General features: G+C 29.5%; 2 protein-coding genes across 4 annotated transcripts; both read left to right on the forward strand.

Annotated features, from left to right (window-relative positions):
* The first annotated feature begins 1,332 nt into the window (after positions 1-1,332).
* On the forward strand, positions 1,333-2,330 carry LOC119688668 (dynein assembly factor 1, axonemal homolog). The gene is made up of 3 exons (XM_038103338.1): positions 1,333-1,539; positions 1,594-1,964; positions 2,211-2,330. Exons 1-3 carry the CDS (start codon positions 1,380-1,382, stop codon positions 2,328-2,330), a joined length of 651 nt encoding a protein of 216 aa, XP_037959266.1. The 5' UTR covers positions 1,333-1,379.
* A 4,660-nt stretch (positions 2,331-6,990) lies between these two features.
* LOC119689582 (dynein assembly factor 1, axonemal homolog) lies at positions 6,991-14,539 on the forward strand. Of its 3 annotated transcripts, XM_038104445.1 has the most exons (9): positions 7,001-7,049; positions 7,951-8,054; positions 8,772-8,933; positions 8,985-9,355; positions 9,419-9,517; positions 9,589-9,653; positions 10,301-10,389; positions 11,551-11,610; positions 11,894-14,539. In XM_038104445.1, the coding sequence occupies exons 3-9, from the start codon at positions 8,774-8,776 to the stop codon at positions 14,458-14,460; spliced, it is 3,411 nt and encodes a 1,136-aa protein (XP_037960373.1). In that variant the 5' UTR covers positions 7,001-7,049; positions 7,951-8,054; positions 8,772-8,773; the 3' UTR covers positions 14,461-14,539. The 3 variants fall into 3 exon arrangements, with proteins under 3 accessions (XP_037960374.1, XP_037960373.1, XP_037960376.1); XM_038104446.1 differs by lacking the exon at positions 7,951-8,054 and having other exon boundaries at positions 6,991-7,049; XM_038104448.1 differs by lacking the exon at positions 7,951-8,054 and having other exon boundaries at positions 7,023-7,102.
* The last annotated feature ends 751 nt before the right edge of the window (positions 14,540-15,290 follow it).

A 15,290-nucleotide genomic window follows, 5' to 3' on the forward strand; every position in this document is an offset into this window, starting at 1 on the left:
GCAGAACTTTGCAACTTACTGGAAAAAATTTTATTATAAAAATTCGATATTAATCTGTTGCATATGTTAAGTCTCCAGGACCTCATGTCAACTAATTAATGGTCAACAACTATGTGATTTTGGCAAAAATATTAACTTTTACAATTCGATATAGAGGTTTGCATAATATAAATGAAATCTCTTCGATTCCTCTAAAACATAGTAACCATGCAAGAAACCGAAATTTTTCTTAATTTTCTAAATTTTAATATGCAATAATAAAAAAGTAAAATGTGATTTTTTATAATTAAAAAATATTTGAAGGGTTTCTTATACAACAAGTAGCTATTCTAGATGTAATAAGACCGATCTCAATAAGTCGGTATTTGATATCTCGATATTCGGTAAAATGATAAAACTCTTAGTTCAAATTATTTGATTATATTTGTTTATTTTGAAACAAAGAATACTGAAACTAAAATTGAAGTTCATAAATATCGGTTATAATGGTTTGTTATTATTAGGGGCACCACTAATATTTAGAAAGGTTAATACGATTTAAAAATCTACTACATTATTTAAGAAATTAATCAGGTTCTGATAGACCTTCAATTAAGTTCAAAACTCCTTGTGGTATGACATATAGGATGTTTAGTAGAGGAAACATGTATTGTTGTAGTGTTTTTCCACATGGAATAAAATAGTATTGGATCCAGGAGTGATATGTAAAATAAGCAGTTAAAGAGTCAGCAAATGATGAACAAGACTCGGAATTTATTATGCAAGAGTTAGTAAAGTATATTGCTAATCTTACTTTTGATATATTTATTTCTTTTAAATTGTATATGATTTTCCTTAATCATCTTAATCGTTAATAGAATAATTCCGGTATAATTATCTTTGTGTTTTGTCACCATTTAATATATGTCGGTTATATTACTAAATCCATGCTGACTAATAAAACATCATGAGGTTATAGTATTAGTCTTATTATCCATTTTTAATAAGCTATTAAATATAACTGTTGATAAGCATTGATGTCCATGTGTTTACATCAACCATGTGTGACGTCCATTGGCTTCAGCTCTTCATGGCTGTCAATACTGTAAATTTAATCCTAAAGTGTATATCAATATGTTCTAAAGTTTTGCTTTTTTAAATCGCTTTATCGAATCTTAAATAATTGGTATGAAATAGTAACCTTAATTTTTATATTTGATTAAATAAATGATTAAGCGTTCCGACGTCAGTTCATAACAAATTTATGTATGACCAGCCAATAGGAATGGCAGACAATTTTTTTTTAAATTAAAGGACATCTGTGTTTTGTACTTACAGTACAGTTTTGTATTTTTGTATTTACTTTATTGAAACGGGATTTGAATATATCGAATAGAATTATGGAATCTCCTTCTTCAAGTGCAGAAGGAGAAACAGAGTTGAAGCGCGAAGTTACTCGATTAAATCGCATTGCGAAACCACTGCTTCGTGAGCTTTGCAGAAAACATAAACTTTATCAAACACCTGCTTTGAATGATGTCCTCTATTTGCATTATCAAGGTAATTCACACATTTCCGTAAAAGATTAAAAATCTATTATATTTTTATTAATAGGAATACAGTTCATTGAAGAATTGGAGGAATACACCGAGTTGAAATGTCTTTGGCTCGAAAATAATGCAATAAGTAAAATTGAAGGTCTTCAGAATCAAACAAAACTACGAAGTTTATTTTTACACTCAAATCTCATTAAACAAATTGAAAATCTGGAAAATTGTAAACTTCTAGATACTCTAAATCTAACATCGAATCATATACGAAAAATTGAAAATATTGGCTCAGAAATATTACCTGTTCTAAATACGTTATATTTGGCATCAAATTACCTACAGGATGCTGAGTCCTTAAGGGAATTAGAAAGCTGTCTATATCTCTCAGTATTGGATTTAAGTGACAATCGTATTGATGATCTATTAGCTATTAAGGTAAAAAAACTTAATTTAAGATTTAATATTACTGGGTGTTAAGGAGATAGAAATATAGAAATGCATTAGACATATTAATATGTTATACAATTTTCTCTTGTTGTGTAAAATGCTTTATTTTAATTTGTGATTTTAAATCTTGATTTTAAGAAAAATTTCGATACTAATCGTTTTTTCTGATTATTTTAAATGTAAATAATGATTTGATTTAGGAATTCTCTTTTAAGTTTTGTTCTTTTTTATAAGATCTTTTCTAAAATGCCAGCACTGCGGGTTTTAGTGTTGCGCGGCAATCCCATTGTATCCATGTTACCACAATATCGAAAGACAGTAATTTTGGAATGTGTAATATTTAAAAAAATTTAATTTATTTTTAAGAAGTTATTACTTATTAAGTTTTGAAGAAACTAGTAAAGTTGATAGTAGAGGGAAAAATAGGATTTTCTAAATGTAAAAGTAAATATTCAAGAGGCAAGGTTATAACTTCAATAGATCTTATAAATGATATCGAAAATGAGGCGGACCTTAAATCAGTTTAATGAACATTTTATATACATTGAGTGAATAGAAAGTATTACAGGTATTTATGATAATCATGCAAAATGCCAAGAATACAAAGCGAATAATTTAAATTGGTAATATGTCATTTGAAGTGATCGTAAGGGAAGAACTTCAACATTGTATTTTGTTAGAGGCAAAAAGAAAACGTTTTTACTTCAATTCCTTGAGGACTTTTTGGAAGAGAAATTGGATATAAAGACGAAACTGTTGAAATGATTGTGATTGTGTATGGGATACCTATTCTAAAATGGCGTGTAATATACATATACCATATAATGAAGTACAGAAGCAATCTAAAATTATCTATTCACAATTAAAGCAGTATGTGGTAATAAAACTAACACGAAAACTATTGATGGGCAGGAATTATAAGAAAAAGAAGAAAGCATCTATTGTTACTTAAAATATGACAACTGAAATAAACATTTAGAGAGAATCTAATAATGAAAACGATATGAAAGCAGAGATTCGACTTGTAGTTAGTTCTACACCGCAGCACTTTAAAATGAGCTCAGAAAAATTTACTATAGAAATCACAACTTGCCCAGAATAATTTTAAACCGGAACTGTTACAATTGTGTACTTTGATTGGTGAATAGTCCATCTATGTTTGATCTTATGTAGAGAGAACTTCGTGTATAAAATTTTGTTTCAATATTAATAAAATAATTGAAAAATGAGCAGAATTATTTCTCTAATTACTTGTTATGTGTTTTTATTTATTGTCATAATATTAGTTTATCACTCATCTTGAAGTTTCATCACTCTTAGCGTAAAACACGAAAGTCCTAGGTGTAGAGCTTGAAATTTCTTAACAAGTGCTAATAAGTCCCATGAGCAATTCTCGTTCCAGGAATTTTCGAATTAACGGTTGAAATAAATGGTGTGACTTTCGTTACTATTTAGATTTTCGCAGCTTTAGAGTATGAAATTTTGCATTTTATGACATATTCTGGCTAAGTTCAGTACTTCTTCACAGTCTAGTCTTTGAACAGCTGTTCTAATGATTGTTGCCCACTACTTCTAGACATTTCAAATTTATATTATACATGCCACATACTGCAATTTGACAATAAATAAGGAGTAATTGGATCTGTCTGCTGCAATTGTAACTGCAGCGAATATATGTATATAATATTATTAATATTATCGTAACGTATTACTTAAGTAGTGTTAATAGTATTTGAAACTTTTGCGGTTGCGTAATAAATTTTGATTAGGTTAACGAGATTATTAGTTCCGTCTAGTACAATGATACTATTTTAATGACACTTTCTCACTGATGGGGAATGGGGAATGAAATAGTTGCGCTAACTGAAATGGGAAAGAAAGGGATGGACAAGTGAAGATCTTATGAAAGATAATTTTTTTTTATTTTGCTTTTTGCCACGATTACTTGTCTTATAACATACATATTTGAACCCATGACCGTTGTCAATTAACTATTCTTTGTAGTACGCTAAAAATCACTGTAAGCTACTTCAGAATGCAATTATTATCCGGCCTTTTACCAAATAAGTGCAAATGTAACTCTTTAGTCACAGTTCCACACTTAATATATTATGTTAACAGTCCATAAATTTAAAGGCAAATTGCATTTACAGTAGCATATTTTCAACAACTGTCATAAGTATTCTTTTTTGTGTTTTGCAATAATATTTTTACAGTGAGCATTTCGATTGATTCCATAGAGTAATAATTAAAGACCAACCAATAGGATTGACAGACGGAATTAAATTTCTACCGCGCAACAAGGACAAATGAAATAATGTATCATACAATAAATTCCATCCCAAGGATAAAAGTATGTGTGTATATAGAGTATGACATCAATAACATAAAACCAGCTAATGAGCAGCTTCGGAGTATGACAATCAACATTGGCGTCTACAATAAAAATTATAAGGATAATGATTTAAGGATATATAAATTCAAACGTTTCGATCTTTCTTAAGAAATATGCCTCTATCTAGATAATGTCACCACTATTTAGGAAGTACGTGGGGTCAACAAGTCTATTATAATATAGCTGAGTGTGATTTATTTTGCAGCTGCCTTACAAGTAAGCGTGAATTCCAGTGCGGTCTTGGACTAAGTAATTCTACCTCAGTCAATTTGTTCACATTAATAAACAAAATACTATTTACTATTCACATCAAGTAAACGCTTTTTGCTTTTCGGTTATGTATACGTAATGATGGAAAAAATTAGAATAAAGATTGCAATTACTACGCCTTCAGGATTAAAATTGTACATGATGGTTTTTAAGTAAAGGTCGGAAGAGAGGGAATTTTTGCTTAACAGTCAAAAAATTTGTTATTCACTGTTCGCTGGTGTCAAGGTTAGCTTGCTATCTACTAATCCTTCAATGTAAGAATCTATTGATTATTTCGTAATTGTAGGAGTACGTTTCTAATATATTAAATTCGCATTAGTTTCGTGGTCCACACATCGACTTCCACCATTACTGTGTCCCTGCTTAGGTAGATTTGTTATGTAGCAAAAATTTAGTCTACCTCCTCAAGTCTACATGGTAAATTGTCCGACTCAACTCACCATTTTAATAAGATCTTTAAAGAATGGAGATATTTCTTCTACTTTCTTTGCGCATCATCAAAAGACATGTTCAGTTCTGATGAAACAAATAATACTACGAGGAATACTGTCAAGTAATTGACATTTTACTATGAGAATGTTTTGTAGTTAGTAGCGATATGGTAAATTTTATCATAAGTTATTAGTTTGCCTCAAGAATTATACTTAGGTATTACTTTGCGGGATTTTTTGCGGCGAACTGTTTCTGAATGATCTTATACATTCAAATAAGTACTGAAATTATGAAAGACAAATTTCTAAGAAATTTGTTTTTAGGGATTGTAATAAATAGGTATACCTATGGAAATTTAGGCTGTACTTTTTTAATAAGGGGATTAAGATATTTGAATAAATTACAAAATATAACTATACAAATGTATGCTCCATTAATGGGCGTTCAGAACTGCAATCAGTGCCGTTATAGGCCTGATGGTTTCGTTATTGATTTTATATTTACATGATCCTATATTCTAAAAAAAGATTAACTAAAGTGAGCTTACCAGAGAATAAATTCAAAACGAGGTACATACACTGAATAATACGATTTTTAGAGTTGGTTGAAATTATGATTATTATTATATTGTAGTTTTAGGATGTCTCAAATATATAAGGAAAATGAAAATTTTATATTTCATTATGTGGATTGATAAATACTTGGCCTAAGTAAAAAACGTTTTTTTTTAGAGAATTATATTTTATGCTTTTATATAGTGCATTTTTAGCTCGACACAATGAAAAGCATCCGACAATCTTTTAACATTTGGATACCTTTTAAATAATACGAATCATCCGTTGACGCAAGTCTTTATCTTTTTCTTTTCAAATTTTGAAACAGAAAATAGTCACTGGGGGTTAAATCTGGAGAATAGGGTGGGTGAGGAAGTAATATGTACCGTAATTCGTTTAATTTTGCATTGGTTTTCATTAACGTGTAAGCGGGTGCGTTATCGTGAAAAAACAAATTTTTTTCTTCAACAATTATGATTTTTCTTCTTGATTGAATCGATCTTCATCCAATCGATCCAATAACATGCAATAGTTATATGATGTTGTTGGTTCTTTTTTTATAAAATTGTCTATGAAAATTATTCCACTTCAATCCCAAAATACGGAATCCAAAACTTTTGCAGCCGATTGTTAAGTTCGTGGTCGTTTGGGAGCACTACTCCCGGGCTCTAGCCATGCAATGGCTTGTTGTGTTTTTTACCCTCAGGTGTGAAGTAATGGATTAATGTTTCATCATTTCATGAACTGTCACTAGTCGAAGTTCACATTTCCAAAAAATTTTTTGAATGACGAAGTCAATTGGTCAACTGTGAGCACCTATTTTTCATACCCAAATATTTATGTAAAATATTCAATCATCTTTTACGCAGTTTAATTTTTGGATTATCCAACACAACATCGGGGATGATTTTCAACGTTTTTTTTCAGTGGTGACCTCATTTAGATGATCCGGACGCTATTCAGCAAAAATACTGGTACGACCACGTTTCCGTTAACGATGGTATAGGGTTGTCGTAAATAGAATTCATTTCAAATTTGATTGAATCATTGTTTATTACTTTCAAATGGAGGAATTTTATTACTAAACGATGTTCAGTTTTTCCCATTTTGTAAAAACTCACCAATGAAATAAGTGGACTCTCAATTATTTGCAAAAAGCTAACTAAACATCTGATGAAGGCGAAACTTTTACAGTTATCGTTTAAAACTTGTCAGATATATAAAGTATAATTGATTTTGTTCTGGCGTTGCCACGTAATGTTGCAACATACTATGCATACATAGTATGCTATGTATTATTAGTTAATTTTTCTATAAATCTAGATATAGTTTGGTTAATATATATTTCTCTGTCAATTACGTGTGTCGCAAAACATATCAATATATTTACAAAAAGTTTTTCAAAAGTTTGTTAAATTTAAAGTAAGTCATAATTTAATTTGTCGAGTTTAAAGAACTCGACTTTAAATTTAAAGGTTATTATCTTCTTTATTAGCAATATTAATAATAATATTCTCATTTATTAATTTTTTACAGTAATATATTTAGAGTCCTTTGTAAAATCGTCCCATTGTGTAGTTTGATAATCAAATCAGATCGATTATGTATAATTTATTCTGATTTAAATTGATATAAATAATATACTTGAAAGCACCTTCTAACAAAAAAATTTGCGAAAAGTATGTTATTATGGGATATTACATACGAGTATCATTATCAATACAAGCAAACAGAACCTGGGGTAGGTCAAAGTTTCCCTCGCATGCCCACTTCTTTTCACAGTACATGGTCACTGAGTATAACTATTTCTCGCTCTTGGTTAGTTGTGCTGCCACAATTGAACTGGTTTTGTAGTTAGAAGGTTGCCTCTGATCGATGTTGCTCCGAATTTTAAAGGTGTTGTGTCTTAATTTCAACTGGCCAAAAACACGATGGAATTCAGAGTTGGATAGTTATATCTTTTTAGTATTATAGCGAACTTTAAAGGCATTATATTAGAGTTTCATAATATCATATACAGTAAATCTTAGTCTGAAATCTTATCTATATCTCACTGTCGCATGTGAAAAACGGTTGTTAGATACTTTGACATAAAAAACGTTCGATTTATATGATATGTATTAGTCGGTCTAATTATGAGGCCTTTAATTGTATTTAATTGTATTGAAAACATGATGTGTAGATACTGGAATTCTTGTATTTTTATAATATATTGTCTTTTGTAATATTTTAATTAATAATAATATTTAATAATAATTATTATTATTATTAATTATTATTATTAATTATTATTATTTAATAATAATATTTTGATTTTACATAGGTGTTTTTGATTAACTGGAAGATTTATATACTCTGCATGCACAAATATTTTTGCAACAAATGTTTATATTAGTGATGAGGGGAGGGTCGCCATCTCTTCCACATGTACGTACACTTTTATTTTTTTTTTATCATATGTGATGATTTTTAAAACGTAATGTAGCCTATCTTATTTGTATTACTATTCAGTACTCAGTATTACTATTCGATTTTTATTGAAGCGAATGGTGTCTGCGAGATATTTTTAAGTTTGTCAATATCTTTAATTCAGAATCGTCTTCTCAGAAAAAGGGCAATAGTGCTCATAGGTCGCAGTGCACTATTGTCTCTTTACACAATGTTATATGATATTACAGCGAGCGCCCATCTAGTTAAGTCCAGAATTTAATGAAAAAGAGATTTGATAGTTGTTTTTGAATAAGCACTTTGTTATTGTGGTATTGATGAGTTTGGAAGTTTTGTTGAAGAATGCAGATTTGTGCATTATTATTGCTATGATTAATACACAAAAAATCTTACTATGAGAATGTAGATGTTTGAAAATTATATTGTATTTGAATAAAGCTACAAATGACCATCTACTTTTATTTCCGTAATGTTAAAGCGAAGGGAATGTTATTGTCCTAAAATTTTTTTAAGGGTGGGTCATCATTTAGTGGGTCAGTATTCAAAAAATTTGAAAACATATTACAAGTATGATGAATAATATATTGTAGAAAATAATATATAATATATATAATATATATAATATATAACATATATATTATGTATATATAATATAATCGCGTTTAGTAATTATATGTTGATATTTTTTTTTTTAAGAAATGAAACGATTAAAGTATTCATGTGATGCTTCAAGTGATGACAATTTGATGCTTTTGGATGTCTCACGTATGACAAATGAACGATTGGATGAGATTTGCAAGAAATATAATTTATTAAAAGCCAAAGCAATAAATCCGGTTTTGTATTTATGTAATGAAGGTTTGTTTATCTTTTATTAAATAAATATAGACAGAAAACAGACTTTTTCAGGATTTGAAAAGATTGAATGTCTAGAAGAATATGTTCAATTGAAATATTTGTGGTTACATCGCAATGCCATAACACAAATTGGTGGTCTTGAAAATCAAACCAATTTAAGTCACCTATATTTACAGTTTAATCTTATAAGCCGTATTGAAAATCTAAATGGTCTTAAAAATCTGCATACTCTGAATCTGTCTTCCAATCGAATCGAGAAAATTGAGAATATTGGGTCAGATATTTTGCCTGTTTTAACAAAATTAGATTTGTCATACAATTATCTTTGGAATGCTGATTCAGTTAGGGAACTGGAAACCTGCTTGCAACTAACAGATTTAAATCTGAACAACAACCGTATAGCTCATCTGCCAGTTATAAAGGAAGGAATTAATTATTTTAAAATTTATTTAAGTGTACATTAATTTGAATTTTTTTATAAATAGGTTTTGGGGAAAATTCCAAAGTTACGCACTCTGAATTTTAATAAAAATTCTATTGCTTCCATATTATCTCAATACCGTACTACAATTATATTGGAATGCGTAAGATAATTTTATAATAAAATATATTATAAGTGAAAAGTTTCCACACAGTCCATTATTTATATATTTAGAACAATCTTACGTATTTGGACATGTATCCGGTCTACCTACTTGAACGTGAAAATGCTCGGAAATGGTATGTATTCGTATGTCAACTAAATATGAAAAAACTTTATAATTTTTTCGGTAGGGAATATTAATGACAGTAGAATTATAAACATACATTCGTCGTTAGAAGTGTCACAAGAGTGTTCAAGAATATCTCACAATTTCAATATATATTTAACTATTGTAAAATCTTAACTATGTGTTAAATCAACTATTGTTGAAGTGTACTTAATAGATATTAAATGACACTTGTGCGGTTTTACTGAATCAGTGTTCGGCTCTCATTAAAATAATTTATAATATAACATTATCCATATTAACTCATGAGATTTTGTTCGCTTTAGCCCTTTAAGTTCATTGGTAATATCCAGTAGTTGAATAGCTTCTACATTGGCCTGATTGAATAGTAATTTTTCTTGCCTTGTTTGGTAAATGTAATAACCACACTTCTTTGTTTTAATATGATAAAGGATTTTGATGTTGAAATAATTAATGAAATAATATTTAAAGCAGGGCAGATAGTCCATGATAAAGATTAATTGTGGGGTTATATTTGTTTTATACAAATACTTTAGTCAATTGGCTTTATTTATTAATTTATTTATTATTTTAATACTGATTTAACATTTGAATATGCATATAAGTACTTTCAATAAATGAAATAATAAATTTTAGGCTTGCTGTAGATTCTCAAATATCTACATTACGAAAGAATTGTTTTTTGAAGCGGTATTTCCATTTCAAAAACGAGTGCTTTGACTGTGGTAAGGTATATTAAATATGTACGTATATGTAAATATTATACTATATACTAAATAAATATAAATAAATATAAATAACAAACACCAAATGAAATCGTAAGGAATGGTTGTGTGTCCTTTTTATTAAATGAAAAGGACTTTAAACTATTTATCATTTGCAACATGTTTTCGGTCAATGGTGTAATTTGTGTAGTAATTGAGAACTCAAGCACAAAATAGCAATGCAGGGGTTACATGCCTTGTTAAAAAACTTGAAAATAGTAAAAAAAGATCCTTAAATAGAACACGTAAGAATTTTACAGAGCTAACCAACAAAATACTACATAACCTATTAACACTGAATATCAGCAGTTTGGATCGTAGGAAAAGATTTGACATATAGTTCTTGAAAGATTAGTATACCGACCGACTATTACTGAAAACAACATTACACTCACTACAAAATAATAATTATAGTAGTGACCACGAACTCAACAATCGGTTGGAAAAGTTTTGGCTTCCGTATTTTGGGATTCAAGTGAAATAATTGTCATAGACTATTTGAAAAAAGGAGAAAAGAAAAATAATAACATCAGATTACTATTGCATATTATTGGATCGATTGATTGAATAGTCGATCTTCATTCAATCACATCAAGAATCTAGAAAAAACGACCACCTTTGTTGAAGAAAAAAAATTTTTTTTCGCACGTTAACGAACCCGATCACACGCTAATGAAAATCATGGGAAAATTATACGAATTACGGTACGAATTGCTTCCTCGCTATTACCTGTTTCCAAATGTAGTAGAATAGGAAACTAAGGTATGTTTTGGAGGACTTGATAAATCATATTATTTAAAAGGTATCCAAATGTTAAAAGATTGTCGGATAACTGGTCAGTATGTCGAGCTAAAAATTGACTTTATTGAAGCATAAAAATCATTTTCCGAAAAGAAATGATTTTCTTACTTAGGCTAAGTATTTATCAATCCACCTAGTATTCGAGGGAACCATCTTGCAGATGTAGAGTTTTTTATGTAAAGTCTTACTAAACGCACTGTGTTTTGGCTATTTTTTGATTTTGATTTTCATATGATTTTGAAAGCAATTACCATGTCTAGACATAATTATGTGTGTAAATATATACAATATAAAAAATGTGAATGTTTTCTTTTTCTCCAGATCCTGTAATTTTGGACACTTCACATAACTCCTTCAGCAATGACGAAACATCTTCAGATGGTAAGTGAAAATCAATAGTGGTATATATTTCTATAAAGAATAAAAATAAAGAATACTTTTGTTTTTTATGAAAATAATCCACTATTCTTATTTAATGAATAAATATATCCTCTAACAAAATTTATTATATGAAATTAATGTTTAAAGCATTGTCTAAATTCTATGAAAAACTTACTGCTAGTCGTATTATTCGTTGTAATATAGATAACATATTTTTAATTAATAATAATTTTTAAAAAAATAAAAAAGATTAAAAAACTGATTTAAATTTTATCATTTTTAGAATCTGAAGTAATATCAGATGCAGATATTAGTGCGCAATTTCAAGTAGATCAGTGTGAAAATCTTAACGAATTGAGTATAGTTCCACTTGACTTTGCTGAAAAAGAGGAACCCTATTTGAGTTTTTCAGATGATGAAAATACTTGTAGTCATACTAGTATTTCTGAAAACTCACAAAAGGAGTGGGTGCTTAAAGCTCCGTGTTGGGAAAGAGTATACCACAATATTAAAAGACGTGCAAATAATGAATGTAATGAAAATAAAATGGGCTGTGTGAAAAATAATGATAAAGAATTATCCGATTTAAAGGAAATCCATGAAATTACGAATAGTGAAATTGAAAGTTTGCAGCAAAATAAAGTAGTTCTTGAAAATGATCTAGAATATGTTAACTCTACAGATAACTCTATTGGTACAGTACTTACTTTGATTGATTATAATGATGAAGAAAGTAAATTGTTGAGTGAAATACATACTTTAGAAACTGACAAAGATTGTTTAAAGAAAATCAATGACGTACAAAGGAACTTTTTTAAAGACAATGATAAACGAAGAGAACTATCTCAAGAAATAAATAAATATTATATGAAAATATTTTGTGAAAATTTATTTAATAATATTGGATCTCAAATAAGTACAAATGATACGGTATTACAAGAGGATTCTTGTCAAACGACTCCAGCTAATTCAATAAATGAAATGAATTCAAAGACCTCAGATAAACCAATAAGCAATTTGCATGTTTTTGCAGAAAATATTGCCAAAGAGATGTACATAAAGTACAAAAATTCCAATATAGGCATTCGGAGTTCAGGTTCAAATGATGTATCGGGAAATATAAATGGTGTTGATTACTTAACCATTGATTATGAAAGTTGCCACGAAAGTGATGTAAAACGTGAAATTTATCCACAATTGAAAACAATAGAAGAAAGTGACGAAGAAGAAGTTCCACATGGCTCTAAATGCGAAAATCTAGATGAAACTGTGTATAGTGTGGTTAATTCATTTAAAAATTTTTTGGAATTGTTGGACAGAAAAAAAAGTGAAGAAACTGCACGAAAGGCTGAAGTTGAACGCTTAATGCTCAAATATTCCAAATACTTGGAACCGCAAAACACAGACTCGAAAATAACGTATTATCGCGACTACGGCCCAAAAAGAAATGCCAATGTAGCGGGTACAATACAAAATGTGGAAGATATTTCTTTATCGAAAGAGAACGACACAACCATATCAAAAGCCATTGTTACGGCAGGTGGTACTTTGGTAGAATATATCAACCCTATTTCAATTAAAACTGTTCAAAATGTCAACGAAAGGAATGAATGCAGTGATTTATTTGAATATCATTCGACTATGCATGATAATAAAATGTTCTTTGATGATTTTTCCAGATCAATAAATCGTTTTAGCAAGGATGATGGTTACAATGATGATGAAATTACTTTCAATGTTGATGAATCAAATTTACCAAATGATATAGTGCTGGCAGATATAGAATTTTTAGAAAAACTTGACTTTGAGAAAATTAAGTTGGATGATTCTGATGAAAATTGTCCACTTGTTGAATGTGCTCAGAGTTATGAAGAGTTGAAAAAATTTGTTGATTGTAATGACTTGAATAGTGCCTTGACTGATGACGAAATAGTTATACTTAACGAAATATTGGAAATTTCAATGGCTAATAAAAACTCAATGAAGATTAATTCTGAAAAACATTTAGAGGAAAATATATTGTTGCAAAAATTGTTTGAACGTGTATTATATAGCAAAGAGAATTATGAACATGACTTAAATAATGATCAATTGAAATTAATGTATAAATGTGCACATCTTTTTGCTACAACTGAACAAAATCCTGCGACTTCTCAAAATAAAATGACTGATTTTACAAATTCAAATACATCTGAGACTAAGGGAATGTTGCGTAAATTAACGACTCCGAAAAAACATTTTAAAGGCAAAGTTGCTAATTATAATGTTAGAACTGCTACTAAGCAAAAGGTCAGAGGCAAACGAATCAAGAATTTGGCAAATTCTAAGAATAAATTAAAAAATGATAAAAAAGAAAAGAATAGTAAAAAGTCTGAAGGTATGGCATGTGCTAATGAACCAGATCAAAAAGTACTAGACTCGCCATGCAGTGAATTGCAATATCCAAATGTTTGCATGGATCAATCAAAAACTATTCCACAAGATGTAAAAGCAGTGAATCGTAATTCGAAGAGGTTAATAGAATTACTAGACGAATTTTCGAAAGGTGTAAGAAATAAAGAAAACACAGCTGATATGATTTTTTTTAGCATGCAAAATGAAAGTCCAATTAGCTCACAATGTGGCGAAGAAAAGAAAAGTACGTCTATGAGAAAGGATGATGTTGTTATCAAGAAAAAGCAGAGAAAGCACAAATTTAGTGCACGTATCTATAAATCCCGCTTAAGTGTTGACTCAAAATTTTCTATTTACTCCAAAGATTTGCTAAATCCAAATGGCTATAAATTCAACAAATCGGTGAAGAAAGCTGTATTTGATGAGGAAGAAATACAGCTTCTGGAGTTTGAATAATTATTGTTAAATTTCGGTTAAAGAAGCACGCAATAAATGCGTATATATTTATTAGCTTTAACTGTAAGGAGGTTTTTTATGCGCAAATTACAATTAAAATCATATTTTGAAAAAAAGTATAAATTCATTTTTATTTCAAAGCATTATTAGATTAGTTAATTGAAAGATATTTTCAGATATTTTTATCTCTAGTGTGCATCAAGAAACCACTATGTGGCTTTGGCTAGTATCAATTAGTGACAGATCAGTTTATTTATTCCTATGGCATGTTTATTAAAATAAATGCAAATGAATTTCATGTATGGTTTATAACTGACTCTATCGGCAAAGAGACGCCTATTGCTTTGTATCGCACTTTTGCTTATAACTAATTGAACAATTTTTGATTGTTTTTCTTCACGTCATTTTAGGCCGTCTGATCAAGATGTACATGGCCAATCTATTCCAAAAGCAGAACCTCTGGCTTGATACACAGAAGCAATCACAGGTATCTAGATCGATATCTGTCTTTACATCTGGCTTGATACACAGACGCAATCATAGGTATCTAGGTTGATAACTGTCTTTACAGAGTAATGGACCATAGGACAGCATGGAGCTAGACTTGGCCTGTGCTGTCGTGTCTCCTGCAACGCATGTCTACCAACTGTCGAAAAAAGAACACCAGAAGTCCTGTTGTGTATATGTCTAGGTTTGGCCACAACTAGGCTTTTTAGGGGTTTTTAGGGGTCCCTTGCTTTAATATACTTAGCAATATCTCCAGTATTAGCATTGACCAGACTCTCGCATTTATAAATGCTTCTGGCTGGTATATGAAAAGTGAATATATG

Source organism: Teleopsis dalmanni, chromosome X, assembly GCF_002237135.1.
Source record: "Teleopsis dalmanni isolate 2A chromosome X, ASM223713v2, whole genome shotgun sequence".
Taxonomy (NCBI): Eukaryota; Metazoa; Arthropoda; class Insecta; order Diptera; family Diopsidae; genus Teleopsis; species Teleopsis dalmanni.

Bases quoted from the DNA above. Each gene is read 5' to 3' on its own strand.
- LOC119689582 (XM_038104446.1), top strand. From the start codon at position 8,774: ATGAAACGATTAAAGTATTCATGTGATGCTTCAAGTGATGACAATTTG. The intron at 9,518-9,588 runs GTAAGATAATTT...TTATATATTTAG, and splicing joins CTACAATTATATTGGAATGC to AACAATCTTACGTATTTGGA. The intron at 9,654-10,300 runs GTATGTATTCGT...AATAAATTTTAG, and splicing joins CGTGAAAATGCTCGGAAATG to GCTTGCTGTAGATTCTCAAA.
- LOC119688668 (XM_038103338.1), top strand. From the start codon at position 1,380: ATGGAATCTCCTTCTTCAAGTGCAGAAGGAGAAACAGAGTTGAAGCGC. The intron at 1,540-1,593 runs GTAATTCACACA...TTTTATTAATAG, and splicing joins CCTCTATTTGCATTATCAAG to GAATACAGTTCATTGAAGAA. The intron at 1,965-2,210 runs GTAAAAAAACTT...CTTTTTTATAAG, and splicing joins ATGATCTATTAGCTATTAAG to ATCTTTTCTAAAATGCCAGC.